Genomic DNA, 27,490 nt, shown 5'->3' on the forward strand with positions numbered 1-27,490 from the left:
TCTTAAGTCTTTACACTTGTCAAATACAAGGTTATTATATTTATTTACTGCTGTAAATTGTATGTCTGCTCTGTTCCATTGATCTACCTTTCAATTTCTTAGCCAGTACCACAAAGTTTTGATAATTATTATCTCATAATATAGCTTAAGATCTGGCATTGCTAAATGTACTTCCTTTACATATTTTTCATTAATTTCATTGATATACTTTGATATTGTACTAGGTATTAAAACACTTAGAGAAGAGTCTTCAGTGAAATGATTAAATCAACTATGAAGGATTTATATTAATAATCACACAATATGTTTGGGTCATAGTCACTGGTAGAAGAAGTGATGATAACAAAGAGATCATGGATCCATTCAAAGATCAAAATTGCATTTTAATGATAAAACAGAAGCAAGCAAAATACAGGGGAAAAGAGAGAAATTTAGCTAATAAACAATAAATCTAATAGAAATCATTCTCAGTTCTGAAAGAAGAACCATATTTCATTACAAGGGGCATATATTCAGTTTTAGAATGTGTAATTTTCAAGTCAACTTGAGATGAAATACTGCTGCAGACGAATATTTCATTTGATTTCTCTCAGTTATTTGCAGGTAGCTTGACATTTTTCTTTCATAGTATGGTCCTCACATCCCATGCTTTTGGTTAATTGAGGGCAATTAGTGTATGCATCCACATGCATGCAGGCATTGGCTGCATGAAAACAAAAGCCAGATAAAAAAATGTGACTCCTTTGCTCAAGAGGTGAATTACCATAAATAACATACTGTCTTCCTTTTCATTTTGATTCCCAGCCCTTAGCACAGTGCATGGAACAAAGTAAAAGCTTAATAAATGCTTTTTTTTCATTCATTCATTTATTCTTGAATTTTTTATTTATTCATGCAAAAATTTCAGAGTCTCAGATTTATTAAAACCATCTGTTTTCTGAGTTAATAATTCTGTTGTAGCAGTATATAGAGAGTTCTTGAGGATCTGGGACTTCATGGAATGGAAAAGCCTCATCTCTCCTCTAGCCCCAAGTGGTTTATGCTTCTAAGGGTTTCATGTCTTAGAAGCCAGCTTAATGCCCTGTTATTCATCATTTACAAGCATTTGCTCAGTGGAGCTCTCCCTTCCCACTGACTGCCTATCCTTCCTGACCCCTTTGTACTCCTTTCCCTTCCCCCTAATTGTTAAGGAACTTGATATTATAGTGAACTGAGTCCTGTTGTTGTTCAGTCACTTTTCAGTTTTCTTGGCAAAGATACTGGAGTGGTTTGTCATTTCTTTTTCCAGCTCATTTTACAGATGAGGAACTGAGGCAAATAAGGTTAAGTGATTTGCCCAGCATCACACAGCTAGTAAATGTCTGAGGCCAGATTTAAACTCAAGAAGATGAGTCTTCCTGTCTCCAGGCCTGGTACTCTATCTGTGCTACCTAGCTAAATTTTAGGAAAATCACTATAATAATAATAATTAAAAAAATATATATACATACATGTATATATATAAATTATGTTATATATAACATCTATAATTTAAGGGCTAAAATTCTAGCTAGTCTGTCTAAAATATCTAATGAGTGGTCACCGATAAATTGTAAGCTTTAGCAAGAGTTAGACTTTTAAGCATTTATTAAGGAGAATAAGAATTTGCTAAAGAGAGAAAGGCCTAGATTCATCTATCTATCAAAGGGAGAGTGCGTTTCTAGCTCTGCTCTCCGCCAGAGTCCACATGAAAGACCGTGAGAGAGTCCACCTCTCCCCCTCTTCCTCCCACAAGCAAACATCACTTCCTGACACCAAAGGCATGTCTTGCCTTCAGATGCCTTCTCCTCATGGCTGAGTTTTGCTACAGTAAGTCTCCAACAGGTGGTGTCATTCCAATCGTTACAATAACAACAAAACAACAATAATAATAATCTGAAAAGTGTGCCCTTCCATCAAGATATAAATATTTCATATACATCCTGAAGCATGTACTTTCTATAAATTAGCACCCATATGTTGGTGCTATATTAGCTTCATCCTTCTTTTCCCACTGTATGGCCCTATGCTCAGAAAGAGATGAGGCTTTCTATACCTCCTTCCTGGATTTCCCAGTACACTTTATTTCATCACATAGATGAAGGCTGGTCTAATCCAAATTGTGAAGGAGGCAAATTCTGTCTTTAACACCCTTCATTTCTTTTAAAAGAACTTTTATCCCTCTAGTAGCATTCTCACCAATGGTCCCCAGGTACCTACAACTTTTGCTGTCTTCTCTCACTAGTGACTTCCTATTGCCTCCAAGAGCAAATACAAAATGTTCTGCTTTGTATTCAAAACCCTTCAAAACCTAGCCCCCTTCTACTTTTCAAGTCTTTTTACACCTTACTCTCTAACTGTATTCTTTGAACCAATGATACTGGCCTCCTAGCTGTTCCACAAAAGACACTCTATTTCTCTGCTCTGGGCATTTTCTCTGGCTGTCTCCCCTACCGGGACACTCTCCCTCATCAGCTCTGACTACTGAACTCCCTGGATTCCTTTAAGTCTCAACAGAAATTCCACCTAAGCAAAGCTCTTCTTAACCCTTTAATTCCAGTGTTTCCCTTCTTTTAATTATTTCCTATTTATCCTGCATATTATGTGCTTTGTATAAATTTGTTTGCATAGTGTCTTTTCCACCAGATTTTCAACTTCTTGAGGACAGGGACTGTCTTTTGCCTTTCTTTGTATCCCCAGAACTTAGCACAATGTCTGGCTTATGATATGTGCTTAACAAATGTTCATTGACTGTCTGACTAATAATTTCATTCAATAGTTTCAAAACAGTGCTGTGTAAGTTATGAAGGGAAAAGCTGTTATTAACTAGGAAGAAGAGAGGTAGGAAGTGACATTTGAGATGCCATTTAAATGACAGTAAGAATTAGTTAAAGCAGGGGAGGGAAAACAACATGAATAACATGAAGATATAATGGCTTATATATATATATATACACATAATAACATTAATCCTATTTCTGCATTAGTCATGTTATAAGAGAAAAAAAATCAGAGCAATGATGGAAAACCTCAAAATAGAAAAAAAAACAACAGCATCAAAAACAAAAGAAATAGTATGGTTCATTGAGGGGGGAGGGAGGGGAGGGAGGGAGAAAAATCTGAAATTGTAAAGCTTGTATAAACAAAGGTTGAGAACTATCTTTACATGTAACGAAAAAAAATAAAATACTTTATTAATTAAAAAAAAAGATATAATGGCTTATCTTTTCAGCAATACAATGATCCAAGACAATGCCAAAGGACTCATGATGGAAAATGCTCTCCACAACCACAAAAAGAACTGGAATCTGTATGCAGACCGAACCATACTGTTTGTACTTTTTTGTTTGTTTTTTGAGGTTTTTCCTTTTTGTTCTGATTCTTCTTTCACATCATGACTAATGCAGGAATATGTTTAATTTGATTGTATATATATAACGTATATCAGATTGCTTTCTGTCTTTGGTTGGGGGGCGGGAAGGGAGGGAGGGAGAAAAATTTGGAACTCAAAATCTTATACGAACAAATTTTGAAAGCTATCTTTACATGGAACTGGAAAATAATAAAATACTTTTATGATTAAAAAACAAAAAAGATATAATGGTTGGATGACTCTCATTGGGAATTACTTACTACACAGTCCATTGTCACAGTGATCTGGGCAGTCACTGCATGGCTTTCCCACCTTAAAAGGTTTGTAGCGAATATCTGATTGGATGTTGCCCCTGAAAGTTAGAAATGTCAATAAATCAATAAATATTTTAAGGGCTAAGCACTATGCACTGCAACACTATATTTCTTTTTAAAGTAATAACAAGCGATGGCTCTCCTCTTCAGTCCTCCAATTTTTCATTGCTAAATCATTTTCTTTTAAGTTCTTCAGTCATGCTGCTTATTATAAAAGAAAGTATACCAGAACTAAGAATACCCAAGAGTTTGAGTGGCTCCACCACTTATTAATTGTGTGACTTTGGGCAAATCACTAAATTGCTTTAAGCTTTAGTTTTGTCATCTGAGATATAGGGAAAACCATACTTGTCTTAACTATTCTACATGGTTATTGTGAAAAAAGTACTTTGTAAATCAAAGAAATGAGCTATTATTAAAACTTTTTCAAGTAATTAGGTGTTCTGATGTGCACAGCCATATCTTAGGTACTATACAGGGAAGTAGAACAGATGTGATCCAGGTACCTCAAAGAACTTGCTTCTTTTAGAAAGCTTTTAGAATTTGCTGTGTGGATTCATTCAAAATGTACTTAGTACTCTGGTGAAGCAAAAAGAAAACTAGCATAGGGATTAAATGATTTGGACTCAAGGTCTCCATGAAGTAGCTATATGACCTTAGTCAAGTAATTTATTTTCCTTATCAGTAAAGTGAGATAGTTGTCTCTTTTAGGTCTAATACTCTTATGATTGCATTAGCAGAAAAGCACCACAGAATCTCTCAGTGCTAAAATGTGTGATAAGGGTAAATTTGTGAGGCTGGCACAGTACCTGAAATTGTGTAAGTTCTGTCTCTATCAGAGGAATATCTAAATCCAGAGAGATGTCAGAAGATATTTTGAAAGTTCACACCTTCACTTGGATGGAAAAAAAAATTATTCCATTTATTACAAAAATTGACATTCCTTGTTGATGGGGAATCAGGGTGTTTTTTTTCTTTTTTCTTTTTTTTTTTGGTGAGGCATTTGGGGTTAAGTGACTTGTCCAGGGTCACATAGCTAGCAAGTGTTAAGTGTCTGAGGCTGGATTTGAACTCAGGTCTTCTTGACTCCAGGGCCGGTGCTCTATCCACTGTGTCACCTATTTGCCCCAGAATCATGGTGTTTTAAAAGGCTTATGGAAAATTTTTCACATTACTAGCCTGTTTCAATATTTTACAGCATTCATTATGCACAAATTCTTCCTTAGTATAATCTAATTACCTTTAGTTAAAGTTTAGGCTTGTTTTCTCTTTCTTTGTAGCTCATCACTACCCTCTTTGTAAGGGTTATAGTATACTGGAAAGAAAACTGCACTGGTAGTCAGGAGGCCTGAATTTTAGTCTTAGTTCTGTTGCTAACTTGGGTGGACAAGTCACTACCCATGTCTGACCTTATTTTTCTCATTTGTAAGATGAGGATGGGTTGGACTAACTGACTTCTAAGGCTCCTTCTATTTCTAGGGTACCATGATGATAAAATTCCTCTCAGTTCTTTCCTCATTTTCTTTTTTCCACAAAAGAAATTAAGAAAAAGTGGAAATAGAGTTTTTTATATACACCTTAAAAGCAATGAAAAAGTTATTATTTGATGATTTTTCATACCCTGAAACAATATGAAGCCCCTGGAGTAGATTGAATAGCATGTAGGGTCCTAGAATATCAAAACTTAAAGGTCTATTGGAGAACATATAGACTAAACTTCTCATTTTACCAATGAGGAAACTGAGGTAAAGATAATTGAAGTGACTTGCATAATGTCACACATCCCTTTAATGGCTGAGTCATTTCAACATGTGTCCTCCTCTACAGGTTTTTTTTTTTTTTTTTTGGTAGAAATCCCTTTGGGTTCTTTTATAGGACTAAGTCTATGGTTAACTACAGGCATCTAACTCATCAACATTTCCCATTCTATCCTCTCCTCTAAAAATGAGTTTACATTCTCTACTTATGCTGGGCAATATTGGCATACATAGAAGTATTGGAATGTCTCATGGGGACAGTGGGACACAGCACAGCCAAGCTGGTGAGAAGTTGCCCAAACAAGCTGGCTTCTTTGAAGGAGGCTTTGAAGGGTGGCTTCTTTGAAGGAGGTAATTATTGAAAAACTCTTTTTATACTTGCCCATGCACACCAATTATACATCATGAAAGATTACTGAAGTTGGAGTCAGGAGAGATTTGAATTCAAGTCATATCCCTTCAGGGTGGGGACTTTTTCACTTTTGTTGTGAGATCCTCAGTGCTTTGCACAGTGACTGGGCCCTTAATTAATGTTACTTCACACACACACATCTATATCTATATTTATGTCTACTTAAAACAAGTAGCACAAAGTAGATATTTATGACTTCATATAGAATCTTCTTTTGGTGTTCTGATATGTGTGTATAGACATTCTCTAATTTAAAAATCATGGGTGTGTGTGTATGAATTTAAATGTCAAAGCTGACCTCCTTTTCTCAATTTCATTCTGTTAATGTCTGTACATTAAAAAAAAGGTTACAATAGTCCTCCTCCTTTTTTTGTTGGCATCACTATTGGTACCTGACCCTTTCCACCCCACCTTCAATTAAACCCAGGCAACTTTCTGAGTCTGTGTAAAAACATGTAGAGCAGTTATCAATCTGTATTGATGGAGAGTTTCTTCACCAGGAATTCCTTATACCATTGAGATCATAGGAGGGTCCAGACTGAAACAGGTATAAAATACCATGACTGTCTTTGGCATCCTAGCTTAATGAAGCTCAAGGAGACTGTAAGATTGTATGTTAGAGACAAGTTGCTGACTCACATGACAAATGGATGTTTCTACATTGAGAGTTCCTTGATGACACTTACTAGCTGTGTGACCCTGGGCAAGTCACTTAACTCTCATTGCTCCTCAAAACAAAACAAAAAACAAAACAACAAAAGAGAGTTCCTTGAACAGCTGAAATTAAAGTCCCAGACCAAAGAAATAAAATAAAATTACATAATTTAATACCATAGACCCCTTCTCCTTAAGTATTGAAATACTTAAGGTGAACCCTGAGTCCTTACCTAAAAGAAATCTAGATTTTTTTTTAAACCATAGAATCATGATGCTAGAAGAAAATTTAAAGGTCAGCCCTGTTTAACAGAAATTATGAGATTTTCCTGTCATTTTATTCATAAAACAACTATTTGAGCCAATCCATTCTTTTTTTTTTTTTTAAGTAAGGCAATGGGGGTTAAGTGACTTGCCCAGGGTCACACAGCTAGTAAGTGTTAAGTGTCTGAGGCCGGATTTGAACTCAGGTACTCCTGAATCCAAGGCCGGTGCTCTATCCACTGCACCATCTAGCTGCCCCAGAGCCAATCCATTCTGGAAAGAAATTAAAATGATATCATCTTATCAATCTTTATGGACCACCAGAAAATGAAAGGATATGTTTATGTCTATAAATTATAACTTCTGTTCTACAAAAGAAGTGAGCTTTCAATTCACGACTTTCAGACTGGTAAAGCAGAAAGAGTACTGACTTGAGAATCAGAGAATGGGTTCAAATCTTACCTTTGGTATTTACTAATATGTGACCTTAGGTCAGTCACTTAAACTCTTTGGGTCTCAGTTTCCTGATCTATAAAGTGAAAGAACTGGACTAGGTAGTTTCTGAGGTGTTTTCCAGTAGTATAATGCTATTATTTTAAATAGTCAAAGTTCAGTTGGCCAATCCTTTAAAAATGCTGATAGGAAAACCCATATGAGGAGAAAAAGGTCTTTTTTTTTTCTTTGCTAACAGGTATACCTGTGTGTAAGGAGCAACTGTAGCATTTTGTTGTAAAGGTCCATATCCATATTGAAAATATCTCACTTCATTATAGAAATTGTGGATTACATCTGACCATGGCTTGATGCTTGTGGACATGTGGATATTTTCCCCACAGTCAGTAACTAGAAGGACAAATAAATATATGTGTATACACATATATACATACACACATATATAATTGCATATATACATCATTCATTCATTTATTTATTTATAAATTCATTCACCCATTTATCTATTTATCATCTAATAATCTATCTTTCTATCTGTCTATCTATCTATCCATCTATCTATCTATCTCTTTATGAACATGGCAGATGAGATCATTGACCAAAGAGGACTTAATAGGAATTTCCCTTAAAAACCTTTTTGAAACATTATAAACCTTCAAATGGGAATTTCTTAGTTTTCTTGGATTTCTTGTTTTTGGGGGCATCTTATTCTCCAAACAGATACTCTTTCCAGATATATACTTTAGAATTTGGGAATAGTTCAATGATCATATGGAAAGCACTGTTGAATTAACCATATTTGCTCTAATTTTTTATCAGTCTTCAGCCTCAATTTCCCATGTTTAATGTCCAAATACAGGCTTGAAAAGGATTAATTTTAAATTGTTGAAGGTACTAAAGGTTTAGGTATAAACTATTGGTAATACTGGTTGACTGATCATATAAATTTAGTCTATTAACAAAATTTTATTGAGTGGAAACAGTGAATGCATCTGAACCTCTCTTTAAATGAATTAATAACATTTTCTATTTGCAGAACAAGAAAGCAGAGGAAAAAACTTTTTTTTGTTTTTGATTTTTTTGTTTTTAAAATTAATAAAGTATTTTATTTTTTCCTGTTACATGTAAAGATAGTTCTCAACTTTTGTTTATACAAGCTTTACAATTTCAGATTTTTCTCCCTCCCTCCCCTCCCTCCCCCCCTCCCCTAGACAGCAGGTAATCTGATATAGGTTATATATATATATATATACACACACACACACACATACACACACACACACACATATATATGTATGTATGTATATATATACATATATATGTATATACATACACACACGCATATATATACATATATACACATAATAACATTAATCCTATTTCTGCATTAGTCATGTTATACGAGAAAAAATCAGAGCAATGATGAAAAACCTCAAAATAGAAAAAAAACAACAGCACCAAAACCAAAAGAAATAGTATGGTTCATTCAGCATCTATACTCTGCAGTTCTTTTTTTTTTTCTTTCTTGGATTTGGAGATGGAGGAAAAACATTCTAAAATTGAATAGCAATCTTTGGGAGGGGCATAAGGAAAGTCTATAATATGTTCTCTGACCTGCTGGAGTTTATAAACATTTAATAGGGGAGACAGTGAAAAAAAAAATCAACGAAGAAACAAACAGGTTAAAGAAATAGCAAAAGCATAAAGGTGGGAATAAATGTTGTATGTTTGTGGGATAATAAAGAGACAAATCTTAAAAGAGCAAATCTTAAAAGAAGGTTGAATAGTGTAGGAACAGATTATATAGGGTATTGAAAGAGGCACATAATACTTGTTTAATAAATGTTTATTGATTGGTTGATTGAGAGGTAGATAATATGGAACTGAAGGTTTCTGGCTAGTTTAATGTGTTTAGATTTCTTCTCCCTCTGTATTCCATCTTTTGGCAATCTAATTCATTTTCAGTGGCTCCTTATCCTTGCAAAATGGTTCTCAGATATATATCTTCAGTCCTGAGTTCTTATAGCTCCAGACCTCCATCTCCAAATATCTGTAGGGTCTGTTTCCCTAGATTCACTGCTAGCACTTTAAACTGAGCTGTTATCTTCCTCCAAGATTTCTCCTTCTTTTTACTTCACTATTTCAATCAGTACCACCACCACTGTTTCCCATATTCAAAACTTTAAAAATATTTTTGAACATAATTTTCTGCATCTAATTGGTTATTAATTCCTGTTCATTCTATCCCTACAATATTTCTTTCTAACTCTCCTCTCTTGCCACTGTTAATATCTCAACCCTATATGTGTTCTTTTTGTCTCTCCTATGGACTATTGAAATCGTCTTCTAACAAGGCATTAGTTTGCCACTGTCATCTCTCAAATCCATGCTTCAGATCTACCAAAATTTTCTTCCTTATCATTTCCTCACGTGAGTCCTCTGCTGAAAACCTTTCATTCATTTCTTATTCCCTACTAAGTAAATGTCAAACTCCTTAACCTCTTCTCATGCTCTTTCCGTCCACTTAAACAGTGCTTCTTCAACCAAACTGGACTTGTTACTGCTCCAAGTTTACATCCTACCCTTTCCAAGGTCTGTTCCTTATATTATCCTCTCTGCCTGGAATCCCCTCCACTCTTGTTGAAGTTCTTTGCATCTTTTCAAGTGCAGTTCACATTGCTCCTCATCTAGAAAGTCTTCCTTTATCCCTCCAGTTGAAAATTACTTTTCCCTCCATATACATACATACATACATAAACACTTATATAGTGCTCAATATGTGCCAGGCACTATGCTAAACATTAAAATTGTTATCTCCTTTGATCCTCACAACAACCTTGTTGATATATGTGCTATTATTATCCCTGTTTTACAGACGAGGGAACTGAGGCAAATAGAGATTAAATGCCTTGCCCAGATTCATGTAGCTACTAAGTATCTGAGGCTGGATTTGAATTCAGATCTTGATTCTGGGCCTGGTGCTTTATCAATCTAGCATCCTCTCACCTTACACAACACTTTTCACTCCTCTTGAGCAAGTATGCATTATTATGTATCAGAGTTATTTGTGTAGGTTCTGTGTCCTGCTTTGAGGCTTCAAGCTCTGTGTTACAACTTTTAGACCATATTTTCCTCTCTGGGATCCAGAATAGTCAACGCTCTTAACCTAGGAGGAGTTTAGTAAGCCAGGCATTGTGGAACACTTGTATACTCTGCTACTAGGAGTGGTTGAGGCTGGCATATACCTCAAGTTAGGATTCTGAGTATGGCTAAAGCCAAGCAGGTGTCCACAAAAAAGTCCAGGATCAATATGATGAAGCCCCTTGCAGTAGAGGACCACCTGGCTGCCTAAGGAGGAACAAACATACCCAGACCAGAAAAAAAAAGAAAGAAAAGGAAAGACAGTTGTTTAACATGTCTGAGCTGAGTAATATTGGGATTTGACCAGTGAAGTCTATTTCCCTTATAGCCTAGGCAAGATATAGAGAGCTGATCTCTTTTTGTTTTTGATTTAATATTTTATTTTTCCTAATTACACATACAAACAATTTGACACCCCCCCTTTTTTTTTTTTCAAATTTTGAATTCCAAATTCTTTCCCTCCATCACTGAGAGGATAAGCAATTTGACAAACGTTATACACATACAGTCATGCAAAACACCTTTCTATTTAAGAGAGATCTACTCTTAACAAACAAACAAGCAAACAAATAGGTAGATAAATAAATGAACAAACAAAAATAAATATTTGCTGGATGAAGTTTTTGTTTGTTTTGTCTTTCTTTGTTTCCTTGATACTTAGCACAGTGACTGGCACATGGTCAGTGCTTACTAAAACCTTGTTGACTGACTGACTGACCGACTGACTGACAGACTGACACAAAATATAGATAAGAGATGGGGCAGAGGAAAGCAGAATGAAGTGAAGGGGCATCTCCTCAGAAATAAGGCAATGAAGGGAAAGCTCACTAATGAAGTCCTTGCAACTCCTTGCCCAATACCACCTTGTCTCCTGCTTTAAATATTGATTTCAATTCAACATCATTATAATGATATATCTTCAGATATAGAAATTTGATAGATCTGTGACTTTCAGTGACCATGAGGTCTTACTTACAACTAATCTTCCTATTCGTGACAGAGCTATGGGAAAGGGTGCATTTGTTCGCCCAGTTCTCAGCATTCAGGGCAGCTTCTTCATTCCATGCCTCCATGAACCATGCAACACAGAAATTGGACAATTACAATAGAAAATATTCAAGAGTAATGGCAATAGAAAGGCTTTATATAGTGAGAAAAGATGTATTATCAAATAGAGGACGTTTTTGTTCCCATGTTCTTTCTTGTCCTACAACTAAAGATGTTTTGCTTTCTTTAGAGGTTCAGACATTAGACCAAATATTTTTTGAGATTGTATTCCACACAGTGGAGTAGAATAAAATATTTTGGTCAAGTCCAACTGTCTTTATCAGACTCCATCTATAGAGAAGTAATATAGACAAGTTTTCTGGGACTCTAGATCTCTCTGGAATAGCTTGGCCTAAGGCTATGCAAATAAATCAGGACTTGGTGGGAATTTAGCACAGTAAGCCCTATATTTCCTCTAGAGCTCCATTCTGATGCCTCATCATCTGATGCCTGACCTTTCATGAAAGCTATACTGAAGAAACACAAATTCAGGCTATTTCTTTTTTAAAAAATCTATTGATTATTATTTTTAAAAAATTTGTTTTATTTATAATGAAGAAATGTAAACAATTTATAGTCATATAAAATGCTCTAAATCATTATTCATTAGAGAAATGCAGATTAAAACATCCTTGGGGTATCATTTTATACTACCAGATTGGGTAAAAATGATAGAAGTAGAAAGTGACAAATATTGGACAGGATGTGGAGAAATTGGGACACATTCATTGTTTGTGCAATTGTAAAATAATCCAACCATTTTGGAGAATAATGTGGAATTATGCCCAAAGAGTTATTAAACTACCTCTACCCTTTGACTCATCAATACCACTATTTGGTTCATTTCTAAACTTAGGCTATTTCTACTGTGATGTTTAAAATCTAAATTGTGGTTGCCTTAAATTTAGAAACTTTAGCACCAGTCCTTGGGCATTAAACATTTATTAAAGCATACAGATATTCCCATGGAGTTCAAAAAGTTAAGAAAAAAAGCCTATTTAGCCTAGAGTTCCAGTCTGGTCTGGTTCTTCCTCAAGTCCTCTGCCACAAGCCTGCTTCAATCACAAACTCTCTCCAGCAAACTGATTGTGGAAGCTTTTTATAGGTTGGAAGAGAGGCAGTCCTTACACACTGCTTCAAGCTGATTGGTTGGCATCATCCAAATCCATTGGTTCTGAAGGTGTGATTACAATCCAGTTAACTTGAAGTAGGCTAATCAGCAGTTAATCACTCTCACTTGAGTCAATCAGTCTAGATTAATCTCCAGGTGAGTCTTTGAGCGTCTGCTAAATCTCATTATTTCATCACATTGCCCCCTTTGTTTCTTGTAGGAACAAGTGTTCCTTGATGAAACAGTAAAAAATAGCTTTGCCAGTAATCAAATCAAACAATGAAAGTTCTTAAAAACGTGAATTGAGAAGACAAGAATTTTTTTAAAATCTTTATTTCATCACCTTTTGTATCATCTGCCTAATTATCCTCATACCATTATGAGAAATTTAAAAATCTAATATAATTGGTAACAGATGTCAAGGCCAAATCCAACACTGTATTTATCATGACATCTGAGATAATTATGGGGATTACCATTGAGCAATATATACAGCACATGCAGTATGCCAGGCTTAAAATAGGTGGATGGGATATACATCCATGCCACCAAACCTATTGGAGGAAACTGAGTCAGGCTTAATGAGATGCATGGGATTGAGACGTCCATGGCATCAGGCATATTGTAGGGGAATAGAAGCCAGGTATAGAATGAGATGGGTGGGATGAAAACTTCCAGTCATCTGTGTAGTACCTGTGTCTCCCCTTCTGTGAGAGTTCAATGCCTGCTCTTGTATGTATTCCTCTCATGGGTAAAGGCAATTAATGTCTTAAATCATAAATTCCCATAATCCAAGTCTCATATGGATTAAAAAATTTGAGGATAATAATGATAGCAAAAAATGTGAAATGATCACAAAAACTGTGAATTTGCTTTGAGTCAGAATGTTACAATGTACAATGATTCCAAATAATTTTTTTTGCAAAAATAGTATTTCTAGAATTAATTTACACTTGTCATAGTAATCAATTTACCAAGGAAATACTTTATATAATTTGATCAAATAATCAGTTGGAAAAACAAAACACAATCTTAAAAGAATGAAAATCTCTATGAAAACAAACTCATACTATTAATTTCAAAATGTAGATGCAATGGCATAAAAAGGAAACATTTATGTAACATTTGAACTGACATTATTTCTGAGTGAATTTAGAGCATTTTTGATTTTGATATGTAAAATCTCCACATCTCATATTAATATCTTGCTGTCTACTTCTGCATTTCAGCAAAATATGTGCCAGTTTATGGCAATAGAAGCAGATTCTTGAAATATGATGATAAAGTTTCTCTTGTTTTTCTTCTACCCCTTTATTTTCTCTTTCATAATACCAATGCTTTATAAAGTTATTAGTTAAAGGCAAAAGCAGGTAAAGATAAATAAAAACAGAAAGTCCACAAAAATGAAGCATTAACATACTTACAAACATAAAATTTCTTACCCAATGTGAAGATCAGAAGGTTGAGGGGTTCAGCAATCCCTTCGTGGTTGCCAAACTGTGATGTTTAAAATCTAAATTGTGGTTGCCTTAAATTTAGAAACTTTAGCACCAGTCCTTGGGCATTAAACATTTATTAAAGCATACAGATATTCCCATGGAGTTCAAAAAGTTAAGAAAAAAAGCCTATTTAGCCTAGAGTTCCAGTCTGGTCTGGTTCTTCCTCAAGTCCTCTGCCACAAGCCTGCTTCAATCACAAACTCTCTCCAGCAAACTGATTGTGGAAGCTTTTTATAGGTTGGAAGAGAGGCAGTCCTTACACACTGCTTCAAGCTGATTGGTTGGCATCATCCAAATCCATTGGTTCTGAAGGTGTGATTACAATCCAGTTAACTTGAAGTAGGCTAATCAGCAGTTAATCACTCTCACTTGAGTCAATCAGTCTAGATTAATCTCCAGGTGAGTCTTTGAGCGTCTGCTAAATCTCATTATTTCATCACACTACCAAACTATAAAGGTTTCAAGTTAGGACTATCAAAGGCTATGTAGCTCAAATGTCAAAGTGCTAGCTGTTAAGGGCTAAAATTCTAGCTAGTCTGTCTAAAATATCTAATGAGTGGTCGCCAATAAATTATAAGCTTTAGCAAGAGTTAGACTTTTAAGCATTTATTAAGGAGAATAAGAATTTGGTAAAGAGAGAGAGAAAGGCCTAGATTCCTATCTATTAAAGGGAGAGCACATTTCTAGCTCCCTTCTCCGCCAGAGTCCAGAGGAAAAAGCACCCGAGACTGAGCGCCAGTCTCTTCCTTCCTCCTCCCACTAGCCCGCGTCACTTCCTGACTCCTGGTCTTGCCCTCAAAGACCTTCCCTTCATGGGCAGAACTCTTCTACAGTAAGTATCCAGCAGGTGGCGTTATTCCAATCGTTACAGTCCCCCCTGTTGTTCCTCAAGAAACAAAATGTTTCCTTGACGGAACAGTAAAAAGAATATAATAACTATTGCTAACTAATAATATGTGAACAACAATATAGAAAAGGAAGAGAGGAAAGTTTTGTCCAGAGGGGCGATTTTTTTTTTTGTCCTCATGAACCGACGCTTTGACATTAGTCTTGCAAAGGGAGGGCCTCTGCAGAGAATACATGTTACAGATGGTGTATATTATAACAGAAAGAGAAAAAAAAACAACAAAAACAACAAATCAAAACTGTTCATTTAAAGTCTCTGAAAGTCTTTTCTCAGATGTCCTCTAGGTGTAGTCGTGGAATGGAAGTCTTTTCAGGGGTTGATGTGTGGATGCTGGTAATCAGCCAGGAAAATTTCCTACAAAATTGAGCTTAACACAACTTTAAAATAGCTTTGTCAATAATCAAATCAAACAATGAAAGTTCTCAAAAACATGTCTAAGGGAATTCAGAATCTTAGTTGTTACACATGAAACATATAATAAAACAAAAATTGAACCATTCTTTAAAATTATAATATTACTATAGTCCCCCCCTTATGGAGGGTAATTGAGAAGACAATTGCTGCGATATTAATTATTAAAAATAATTTTTTATCTTTGTTTCATCACTTTTTGCATCATCTGCCTAATTATCCTCATGCCATTATGAGAAATTAAAAAATCTAATATAATTGGTAACAGGTGTCAAGGCCAAATTCAACACTGTATTTATCATGACACCTGAGATAATTATGGGGGTTACCATAAAAGAACAGAGAAATGATGGGATATGAGCATTCCCACACTTGAGCAATATGTACTGCCCATACAGTATGCCAGGCTTAAAATAGGTGGATGGAATATATGTCCATGCCACCGAACATATTGGAAGAAACTGAGTCAGACTTAATCAGATGCATGGGATTGAGATGTCCATGGCATCAGGCATATAGGAGGGAGCATAGAAGCCAGGTGTAGAAGTGAGATGGGTGGGATGAATACTTCCAGCCATCTGTACAATATTGTGGGGAAAAAGAGAATAAAATATTAAACCAAGAGAATCCAACCTGAACATTTGTCAAAAGCCGTTCCCTCGGCCATACCTTGACTTCATGCATGTCTCCCCTCATGTGACAGTTCAGTGTCTGCTCTTGCATGTATTCCTCTTGTGATTGGATGGCATCTTGGCCAACTGGCATCTGATAACTCAGAATAAAGGCAATTAATGTCTTAAATGATAAGTTCCCATAATCCAAGTCTCATATGGATTTAAAAATTGAGGATAATAAATGATTGCAAAAAATGTGAATACATCTTGACTCAAAATATAATATATAATTATGCAACAATTTCAAATAATACCCCTTTTTTTTACTTAGTATACAATTACTTTTTTGAAAAATCTGAACATATTTAAATAAAAGTTAAAGCACAACACAATCTCAAAGACAACTTTTACAAATGTTCCCCTCTTTTTTTTTTTTTTGGAATATGCTTATCAAAAATAATACTTCTAGAATCAATTTACACTTGCCATGGCAAACAATTTGCCAGGGAAATGCTTTAAAGAGTTTGATCAAATAATCAGTTGAGAAAAAAAAAATAACAAAAACAAACAACTCAGAATATGGGAGCACAATACTCCTAGAATTAACATTGTATTATGAAATCAAAACCATGTTTCAAAATTAGATAGATGAATGAATAGAAGAAAATACACGTGGAATAATAAAAGACAATGAAATTCAAACTAGGGAAATCTAAATGAATATGAACTTAATATTAATAAGAGTATTACAAAATATAAACTTGATCGCATGACTATAAAAAGCTTTTACAAATATTCTCCTTGTTTTAGAAACTAAGTATAAGACACAATCTCAAAAGCATTAAAATCTCTATGAAAATAAACCCATACCATTAATTTCAAAATGTATATGTAATAGCATAGAAATCCTATGTAACCTCTGAACTGATACTATTACTCTGAGTGAATTCAGAACACTTTTGATTCCGGTATCTAAAATCCCCAATACTCATATCAATACCTTGCTGCTTACTTCTACATTTCTGTAAAATATATACCCTTCCATGGCAAAAGAATCGGAGTCTTGAACTATGTTGATTGTCATTCTTATTCAGCTTAAGTTTTTCTTCTTTAACCCCTCTATATTGTCTGTCGGGCTTTTCACCATACAAATGCTTTATAAGATTACTAATTAAAGACAAAAGCAGGTTAGCAAAATTATGAACAAAACAAGCATATCTGGAATTTAAAGAGTTTTCTAAGATTGTCTCAAAAGCACAGCCAGGCCGGGGAAGGGCTGAGCCTGAAGCTGCAAATGCAGGTAGAAAAAGTTGAGCATGCGCATCAGATCTCTGGACTTCCCGGGCAGGGGAAGCAATGGGCTTGGCCATGGGAGGAGTAGAGGGTGGGGTCTGGAGAGGAGGGGAGGGACCAGCGCAATTTGAATCCGACTTGATTTTGAACTCAGGCCTGGATTCCTCTTCCCCCACTTTGCCTCCAGGTGCTAGGGGATTAAAAGCTTCTAGAGGGTGGGTCATTGCCTCCAGGCATGCAAAATTAGAGCAACAATTAGTGTTGGAACTGGGAAAAGCAGCAGGAATCTCTTCAGGTTTCTCTGAAAAAGCATGGTTGGGAGAGGGGGAGATATTTCTTTGTGGGAGTACATTGCTGGCTCTTCTAACAAAAATAATAGAAAATCCACAAAAACAAAGCATTAACATGATCTTATCTCCCATTTGTCTGGTTAAACAGACTAAAATCAAAAATAGGGTAATTAGGGAGTTTAAAAGGTCCATTCGAAAAAATTTAAAGGAAAACACAGCCAGTACACCAGTACTTAGCAGTTAAAGGGAGAGGGAGGGGAAATTTCTTACCCAACCGGAAGATCAGAAGTGAGGTTCAGCTTTCCTCTTCGTGGTCAGCCATCTGTTAAGGGCTAAAATTCTAGCTAGTCTGTCTAAAATATCTAATGAGTGGTCGCCAATAAATTATAAGCTTTAGCAAGAGTTAGACTTTTAAGCATTTATTAAGGAGAATAAGAATTTGGTAAAGAGAGAGAGAAAGGCCTAGATTCCTATCTATTAAAGGGAGAGCACATTTCTAGCTCCCTTCTCCGCCAGAGTCCAGAGGAAAAAGCACCCGAGACTGAGCGCCAGTCTCTTCCTTCCTCCTCCCACTAGCCCGCGTCACTTCCTGACTCCTGGTCTTGCCCTCAAAGACCTTCCCTTCATGGGCAGAACTCTTCTACAGTAAGTATCCAGCAGGTGGCGTTATTCCAATCGTTACATAGCCTAGCCAAATTCAGAGAACTTTGGCTATATCAACTCATGAAAACATCTTCTAAAGCAAGGATAGCCAATGTTTTTCAGACGTTTTGCCTTCTGGTATTCAATAAATCTTCCTGTTCTGGTCCTATTCAATATAAGAGGAAATAAATTCTACTTTTCCATGCATTTGCACACAAATAATAAGATAAAGAGATCAATTAATTTCAAATAGGAAAATTGAGTTATTTATCAAATATTGTCTTGAAAAACTTTTTATGCCCCTTGGGGATATGTGTACCACAAATTGAAAACTAGTGTACTAAGGGTTGGAGAGGATTGTTATCTGCATTGGTGGAGATCAATCAGCATTTAGTAAGTACCTAATATATTACAGACATTGTGCTTGGTGCTGAGAATACAAGGATAAAAGTAAAATATTCTCTCTTCTCAAAGTATTTTGTATAAACAAAAGAAGAAAGAACTTGTAGAAGGGCAGACACTAGCAATTTCAGTATTAAGGTAGTATTCCTACAGGTGATAAATTTCTATAATAGAACTTGGAGAGAAATCAACTTTCAGAAACAATACTGGGAATCAATAAATACCTATAAGGTTCATCTAACATATAATTGATTTTTTAAAAGAAAAAAAAGTATTAAGCTTATTTTACATAACTATTCTTAAAGACAATAACAACATTAACATCAAAAATAGGATTGAACTTCAACTGGTTATGGAAACCTAGACATAAGTTCACTGAAAAATTCAATTTTTTGATAGATTTGCAAACTCACCGAAATGTGGTATGAGAAAGATCCTATTTAGAAATTAGGGTAAAATGAAAGCTCAACAAGGGTCTGTCTTCACTGTAAAACCTAGATTTTCCATAGAATTTCCCAGTTGTCATAGAATTAGAAAGGCATTTAGAGGTTTATCTAGTTTAACATTTAATCTAATACAGGAATATGCTGTACAAAAATCCCTAACATTCCTCTGCAACATCATTTAGTTTTAGTGATGGGGCAATTATTCCTTTAAAGGGCACATGATACCATTTTTGGATAGCTCTAATGGTTGGGAAATTCTTTATTATATTGAACTGATATCTTCCTTGATCTTGGGGATAAAGTTAGACAAGGCTTAATCCCCCTTCTGAATGATAAATCTTAAAATAGTTAAAGACAGTAATCATGACCCTCCCTCTCTCCTTCCCCAGACTAATATTACCAGTTTATTCATCAGTTTTCTATATTGCATAGTTTCTACACTCATCACCATTATGATTTCCCTCTTCTTAATGCACTCTGGTTTTATGTTCCTTATAAAATTTGACTCTTACAGCTGAACATCTAGTTATAGTCTGACCAGCTATAACTTCAGCACCCGTTATGTAGTGGTTATTGAACAAATCCTAATTAACTAGTGGAATCTGACAGAATTTGACTTACCATTTTTAGAATATTTCCAGCAGTGGGAATTGTCATCCTTCTTAATTCATTGTGCTTATTGACAATCTCCCTTTGGATCGAAGCTTTATGAGTTGAAAAAAATGAAAATGGATGGTCGGGCTTGAAAAATAAAAGATGAATAAAGATCAATTTTCTGACAATATGAAAGAGGGTAATGGGGGAAAATATAGTCATTTGATGTAGAAAATGTGGATCAGATATTCTTTTTTTTTTTTTTTTTAGTGAGGCAATTGGGGTTAAGTGACTTGCCCAGGGTCACACAGCTAGTAAGTGTTAAGTGTCCGAGGCTGGATTTGAACTCAGGTACTCCTGACTCCAGGGCCGGTGCTCTATCCACTGTGCCACCTAGCTGCCCCGGATCAGATATTCTTAATCATAATCTAGACTTTGCTACTTACCTTGGATACAGTGGTATCCATTCTGTTAATTAGTGGTATGGTTTTCATTAGTTGCCAAACAGAAAAAAATGATAACATAACCTTTTGAGATGTGCTTAGACTTATTTTGGAATTTTTATCATAGGTAGATTAAACAAGTTATTGACAGATATTATTATCTTCTTGCAAATGAGTTAGGATGTCACAGAACTAATCATAAGAAAAAAGAGCTGGAATGAGGGTATTACATTAGCTGAAAAAAAATAGAGACCTTTATGTGATATAAAAGTCTCTTGAGTGAATTAGAAAGGGGGTAATAACATTGGGCAAAGGAAAAATAGATAAATAGCCATGCTCCCAGGTGATTTAAAAAACAACAACAATAGAATCATCTCAGAGCCAGTGAGCTTAAGACAATCCTGGAAGAAGCCAGATTTGAGGAGTGACACAACACTGGATAGCTATTGGAGGTAAAGTTGGGAAAACAGAAGAACAGGTAAAGGCAGCCAACATGAAGGGAAGAGCCAGAAGATTGACCAACTGACCAACCAACTGAATGAATGAATGGATGGATGGAATAAACCTGTTTTGGCTGATCAGGCTTGAGTGTTGGGTTGGCTCCTGTGCTTGTGAACTGCACTACTTCCATCTCCAAGTACAAATGCCAAGGCCACAAGCCAAGACCATAATTTTCTATCTCCTTTCTTATTTTGGGCTTGCTCATGGAAACCTGAAGCTTTTCCTAATGGGCCCAGGGAGAGTCTGTTTGCCTTCCCTTGTTTTGGCAGAATTTTACTTACCAGACTTACTTTGTTTTAAATGTTTACTTCATAACATATATACATATGTACATGTTTATACATTTGCCTTTATAAACACTGTTAACCATAGGCATTTGTTAGTCTGGGTTTACTTACTGGCAATGAAGTTGGGAGGATACAGTTGAGAGGGAAACATCACCAGAGGAAAGAAAGAGAAATGCAATACTGAGATACTTTGACAGTGCACAGTCTCTATCTGGGGTTTTAGAGCTAAAAAGATAGAGAGAATTGTAGATCCTTTTGCAATGTCTCAGAGAAAAGAAGGAATGTATATACCACAAAAATAATTTAGGCAGGGAGTCAGAATTAGGTGGAATGAGGCAAATAGGAATAATTGAATAGCTCTGCTCACCATACCACTCCACCATAGCTACACATGTTCTACAGTTGAAGAAACTGAGATGTTATGTTCTAGATCACTTACTAATCAGCAGAAAGTTAAAATATGAATCTAAATTCAAAAAACATTTTGCCCCTGGAACCATAATACTAGGTTTATCATATTTTAAAAAAACACCACTAAAATTAGTGATAGTATTCCCCATGTACATGCAAGGGTCAAAGATAGCACTGCTAAATAATATTGCTATCAGTGGAATTTTGGTACTTATATGTGTAATATGGTAAGAAGTAACATGGTGTAATGGAGAAATGTCAAACACATGGCTATGGGCTGTATGCAATATACAACACTCTCTAGTGCAGCCTGAACCAGAATAAAATGTAGGAATCCTTATGTCTTATGGTGGCCCCAGTATCTATTTGAGTTTGACACCACTGATGTAAAAAATGGGAGAAGAAGGTAAAAGAAAATCACTGAAAATGAGAACTCAGATGCACATAGTGCTTTCAGACCATATAGTTTCTCTAATCTTTGTAATGATCTTGTCAGAGAATACTCCATATTATAATTATTTTATAGCTGAGGAAAGGGTCTCAGAGAAGCTAACTTCCTTGCAGTCACATAATCTTGGAAGTCACACAGCCACAGCTAGAATCTAGGCCTTCTGACTCAAGGCTAGTGTTCGTTCCAAGATAAACAAAGTTTTCTTCCTTACCTCTAAAGCTCACTTCAAAAGTCTGTTCTTACAGGGTGGAGGTTCTTAGCTTATCAATGAAGTGAAAATGATTTTTTATTAGCTATGTATCAATATAAATAGTTCCCTTTGTGATCTTTTCTATTTTATTTTATGCATTTAAAAATATTTTTCTGAGAAAAGATTCATAGGTTCTTACCAGATTGGCAAAGGGGGCCATGATATACAAAAGGTTAAAAACCTTGATCTAGGGTAACTACTCCGTGATAAGTGAATGAATGTTTATAATTATCAAATAGATCTTACATTCTTTTTGGAGGCCCTGAATGATTTGAAAATCCTGTTTCATTTCTTTTTTTTGGAGAGGGGGCAATGAGGGTTAAGTGACTTGTTCAGGGTCACACAGCTAGTAAGTGTCAAGTGTCTGAGGCCAGATTTGAACTCATGTCCTCCTGAATCCAGGGATGGAGCTTTATCCACTATGCTACCTAGCTGCCCTGTTTCATTTCCTTTTGAATGTAAGTAGCAATAATGTGCTTATGATCTATGCTGCATTTTTTTCATGATAGTGCTCAGTAAAAGTCGTTAATAAAGATTTAAATGGATTATACACAGTTCATTTAGACTATTTTTAAAAGGATGTTTAGAATTTCAGAAATACCTATATTATATATATGTATTTATATGATAATAATTCATATATATAATGTGTGTATATTTCTGTGTATGTGTGAGTGATTTCATATAAAAACTTTTTTTTTTCAAATCAAGCAACATGAACAAGGAATATGAAGGACCAGAATGATAGTGGAGGAATTGGTGATGGTGGTGGAGGTAGGTGATAAGGGTAGAGTTGGTGATGGTGGTAGAAAGGACTATGATCTGTCTCAATGGAATGAATCTCCACAGCTTTAGAATCATAGAAGTGTTCATGGTATACAAGCCTAGAGATTACAAACACCCACTGAACAATAATGAAAGGGAATGAAGCATAAAGTGAAGGAATTGATACAGGTGGAAAGAATTGGATTTTGTGTCTTGATAAAGAAAAGATTGACTAGCCATTTTTCATGCTCAAGAAGGACCATGTGATCTATAACCCTGAGGACAGAATGAAGAAATTGATAAATTCTTATAACAATGATTGCAACTGGACAAAACAAAGAATTACCTGGAAGAATTACTATTGTGATGATTTCCTAGAGCTCTTGAACATTACAGACTCAGCATCTGCTGAGATAATTAATTTGTGTCCAGCCAAGGGACAGCTGCTTGCAGTAGGCAAATCTTAATTCTTTTTTTCTAGCCCTCGTATTCAAGAAGAGAGACATCCTCTAAAGTAGAGTAGATAATGATTTCTTTCTCAGTTCAGGTTGTGTTCAAATCCTCCATATGACATGTATTAACACACTGGTTTCAAGACTGAGGTTTTTTTGTATGATCAAATATTACACTTTTTTCTCTTCTACTCATAAACCCCAATTTTTAAAAATGAAGACAATAATAAAATATATTACTATAGTAAAAATAGTTTGTGAATTTGAGGTTAAGGGTGACAGAAAAAAGGGGCAGCTAGGTGGTGCAGTGGATAGAGCACTGGCCCTGGATTCAAGAGGACCTGAGTTCAAATCCGCCCTCAGACACTTAACACTTACTAGCTGTGTGACCCTGGACAAATCACTTAACCCCAATTGCCTCACCAAAAAAAAAAACAAAAACCAAAAACCAAACCAAAAAAAAAGGTGACAGAAAAAAACACTCAGAATAACTGTACCCTTTAATTGAAATTAAATCAAAATAAGCAAAGAAAATTTACAGACAGAGATTATAGACAGAGAATTGTACTCGAAATCTTGATGACCCACCACTCCCTTATAGGTATTACAGCTGGCATAAACATATTCTCCAGAAACACAGGGAGAATCTGAAAGAGAAGAAAAAAAAAGTATTTTAATTACTCTGAGGAACTTTCAGTGAAGTTGTCAACTCATCTATACTTTATAAAGTTGGTTGCCTGGGACACTGACATCCTAGAGTAATTGATTTTGGGGTGAAAGAGACCTTAGAAGCCATTGTCTATTCCCTTAATTTTATAGATTTGGAAACTGATATACCAAGATTATAAGTGACAAATCTGAGTCATACAGCTTGTAATTGTTTGAGATGAGATTTGAATCTAGGTTTTTCATGGTCCAAGACTGTCCCTTTATTGGCTATAGCCTCGCTGTTATTGTATGATTAATTAATAAACTAGTTAATTAATCTATTTAAAACAAGAAGATCCCATTTGACATATTACTAGTCAATTGTATAGTTACATAAAAGAGTTTATTATTTCATAGGATTTGGATATAGAGGGGATCTTAGGTATCAACCAGTCTAATCTTCTTAATTTACAGATGAAAACAAAACAAAACAAAAAAAACCCAACCCTCCCTAATCAAAGAAAAAACAAAAACAAAAACAGAAACAAAAACCGAGGTCCAGAGAAGGAAATTGATTTAATCAAGGCCTCACAGGTAGTGTCCAAATTTGAATACAGTTCACTGAATTTCAAATTTAGGATTGTTTCTAACTTCATACTTCCTTAAAAGTGCTAAAATTTCCTGAATTTCTATTTGTTTAAAAATGGCTTAGAGGAAGTAGAGAAAGGAGTAAATTCAGGCAGAAAAGCTAGATTTGTGTCTAGCTCCGCTACTAACTGTGTAACCTTGGGGAAAATATTTAATTTCTTTAAACCTCAGTTTCTTCATTTTGTAAAGAATGGTTAGTCATATTTGCAGTGCCTACCTCAAAGGGTTGGTGTGAGATTCAGAAGAAATAATGAGTGAGTGAAAAGCAATCATTCTCTTTTCCAAAGGGAACATTTTGATCATCTTTTAAAATTTCAAGTTTCTTACAAAGACACAGCATACTTTGTGATATGTAAAATGCAAAAGTGGGCTCATCCAAGCCTTAATTTGCAAATGTGAATGTGGTATATTACACTCACATCTTGCTTTTTCCTTATATTGGGATCCAGGAATTCATTTCCCTTGCTATGAAACAGTGAATGTTCTCTTTATACCTGATGGGTGTCTGTCCCATGATTGCTGAACATGTCATATCATCTTTTACTGGCCAAACCACCTGTCACATAGTCAAAATGGTTAGTGATTCCACCTGTTCCCCAAAGGTTTCCAGGGAAACCAATGAATTAAACATTAATTATAAGAATATATGCAAACAGTCAAAGGACAAAACTTCATTTTGAACAACCCATTTAAATGGAGAAGTAAAAATGGCTGTGGATTTCTTGGAAACAAAGAGTTTTGAGTATTTTAAAAATTCAAATGTTATTAAAATTTACCTGTGGTAAAGTAGGACTTTGCCCCCAAATATTAGGTAGTGTTGAATTTAAAAGGATTCTTGACTTTTCACACCACAAAATTAATATGAACAAAAATTTACAAGAGGTATGCAAAGTTCTCTGTTTTTTCCTCATAAAAGCTTTAATTCATATCTAATAAACAGATATATTGGAAAGACCACTGGCTCTGGAGTTCGAGACTGAGTTCAAATCCTGCTTCTGATGTTTATTATTCTTCCTCTTAAGGAGTCTACATTTTTCTTCTCCCCAGTTTCTTTTCTGACTCATTTTTTTAGCCCTTAGTTCACCCCTTGAACTTTTATATTACCTCTCTTGGAATTCCTGGGCCATATCTGGGTGACATTGCTAAAGGGCTCTGGCTCTTTAGGATGACAGTCAAACTCTCATCCATATTGATAGTTGGGTACTTTCTTGTTCATGTAAGTGCCCTCTCCTCTCCTCTCCTCTCCTCTCCTCTCCTCTCCTCTCCTCTCCTCTCCTCTCCTCTCCTCTCCTCTCCTCTCCTCTCCTCTCCTCTCCTCTCCTCTCCTCTCCTCTCCTCTCCTCTCCTCTCCTCTCCTCTCCTCCTCCTCCTCCTCCTCCTCCTCCTCCTCCTCCTCCTCCTCCTCCTCCTCCTCCTCCTCCTCCTCCTCCTCCTCCTCCTCCTCCTCCTCCTCCTCCTCCTCCTCCTCCTCCTCTTCTTCTTCTTCTTCTTCTTCTTCTTCTTCTTCTTCTTCTTCTTCTTCTTCTTCTTCTTCTTCTTCTTCTTCTTCTTCTCTTCTCTCTCTCTCTCTCTCTCTCTCTCTCTCTCTCTCTCTCTCTCTCTCTCTCTCTCTCTCTCTCTCTCTCTCTCTCTCCCTATTCTGTTCTCCCAGTATATCTTTGCTTCCAGTGCATCCTTTCTCTATCAGTTAGTGCTAACAGTAGGAATGGGAATGATAGAAGATAACTGGCTCTATCTTTTATGGGACTTTTAGATCCAGGATTTGTGTTAAAGAGAGCTTCCTACTGGATTGAGGCTGTTCAAAGACAGGGTTTTTCAAAATGTTAAATTTTGGTATAAAAAGGAAGATAAACAACCCAGGAAATATTATTTAGTGGAAAGACGATGGTACTTGGAATCAGGAGACTTGAATTTTTTTTTCTCTGGCAGATAAATATGTATAACCTTGGACAAGTCACTTAACGCCTTCTGCCTTGTTTACAGACATAGGGATAGAGATTAGAACTTTGATTTCATGAGTAAGGAAACCTCCTGGGTGAAGGAACTTCATTTACTAATGCAGGTTAGATCTTTTTCTGCAACTTATGATCTTAGAGAGCTGCCTGGAACACTAAGAGGTTAGGTGAATTGTTCAAGGTCATATCGCCAATATGTATTAGAGATGGGACCTCAACCCAAGTCTTTCTCATTCAGAGACTAGCTCTCTGTATTATACACTGCCTTTCATCTATAGGAAGAAAAGAAGCCCTCAATTGCCTGAAGGTAACCAACTAATCTCCCATGGTTCCTCAGCAATACAACTCTAGGAAATATTCTCTATATTTGGATCAATATGCGCTAATAACAACCCATACATTTTGCTTTGAGAAAATGAATTGTCTTTTGTCTTCATGTTACTTTCATTTCAGATCTACTATGTGCCAAGCAATGTGCTAAGGATAAAAATAAGAGCAAAAACCCAGTCTCTACTCTCAAGAAGCTCATAGTCATTTCCACACACACATATAAACAAATATGTATATATATATACACACATACACATACATATATGCATCTATACACACATATATCCCAGATTATATAGTCAAAGAATCATTCTCTACAATAACAACAACAGCAACAATAACAACAAAACTTTTAAAATGAGAGAAAAAAGAAAAGCAAACCCGAAAAGCTAACAAACACATTAACCAAGTCTGAAAGGATGTGACATTCTGAACCCCTAATTTTCCACCCTTGAAAATGAATTAAATACATTTTTTTCATCTCTTCTCTGGGAAGAAGCTTATTCATTATATTTCGAATTGTTCAAATTATGTCATTATTGTTTCCATTTGCTTTGTTGTAGTCATTTTGCATTTTGTTTTCCTGGTTCTGGTTATTTTATTTTGCATCAATTCCTGGTTCTCAAAGATCTCACATTTTAATGTTGGAGGCAATGTACAAAAAACTATGTGCAAACAAAATATATACATAGGATACATTGAAGTGT

At 35.6% G+C, this 27,490-nt stretch overlaps 1 protein-coding gene across 1 annotated transcript; it reads right to left on the reverse strand.

Annotated features, from left to right (window-relative positions):
* Positions 1–593: 593 nt before the first annotated feature.
* LOC122755010 (cysteine-rich secretory protein 2-like) lies at positions 594–25,686 on the reverse strand. The gene is made up of 6 exons (XM_044003420.1): positions 25,603–25,686; positions 19,670–19,789; positions 11,363–11,453; positions 10,491–10,593; positions 3,652–3,743; positions 594–703 (listed from the first exon to the last, which is right to left on the reverse strand). The coding sequence occupies exons 1-6, from the start codon at positions 25,684–25,686 to the stop codon at positions 594–596; spliced, it is 600 nt and encodes a 199-aa protein (XP_043859355.1).
* Positions 25,687–27,490: the final 1,804 nt, after the last annotated feature.

This window comes from Dromiciops gliroides, chromosome 4 (genome assembly GCF_019393635.1).
Source record: "Dromiciops gliroides isolate mDroGli1 chromosome 4, mDroGli1.pri, whole genome shotgun sequence".
Lineage (NCBI taxonomy): Eukaryota > Metazoa > Chordata > Mammalia > Microbiotheria > Microbiotheriidae > Dromiciops > Dromiciops gliroides.

Excerpts from the sequence above, each read along its gene's own strand:
- LOC122755010 (XM_044003420.1), bottom strand. The coding sequence starts at position 25,686 with ATGGATGAGAGTTTGACTGTCATCCTAAAGAGCCAGAGCCCTTTAGCA. Across the intron at positions 19,790-25,602 it reads GCCCAGGAATTCCAAGAGAG|CCCGACCATCCATTTTCATT; the intron begins GTAATATAAAAG and ends TTATTTTTCAAG. Across the intron at positions 11,454-19,669 it reads CTGGAAATATTCTAAAAATG|GCATGGAATGAAGAAGCTGC; the intron begins GTAAGTCAAATT and ends TGGTTCATGGAG.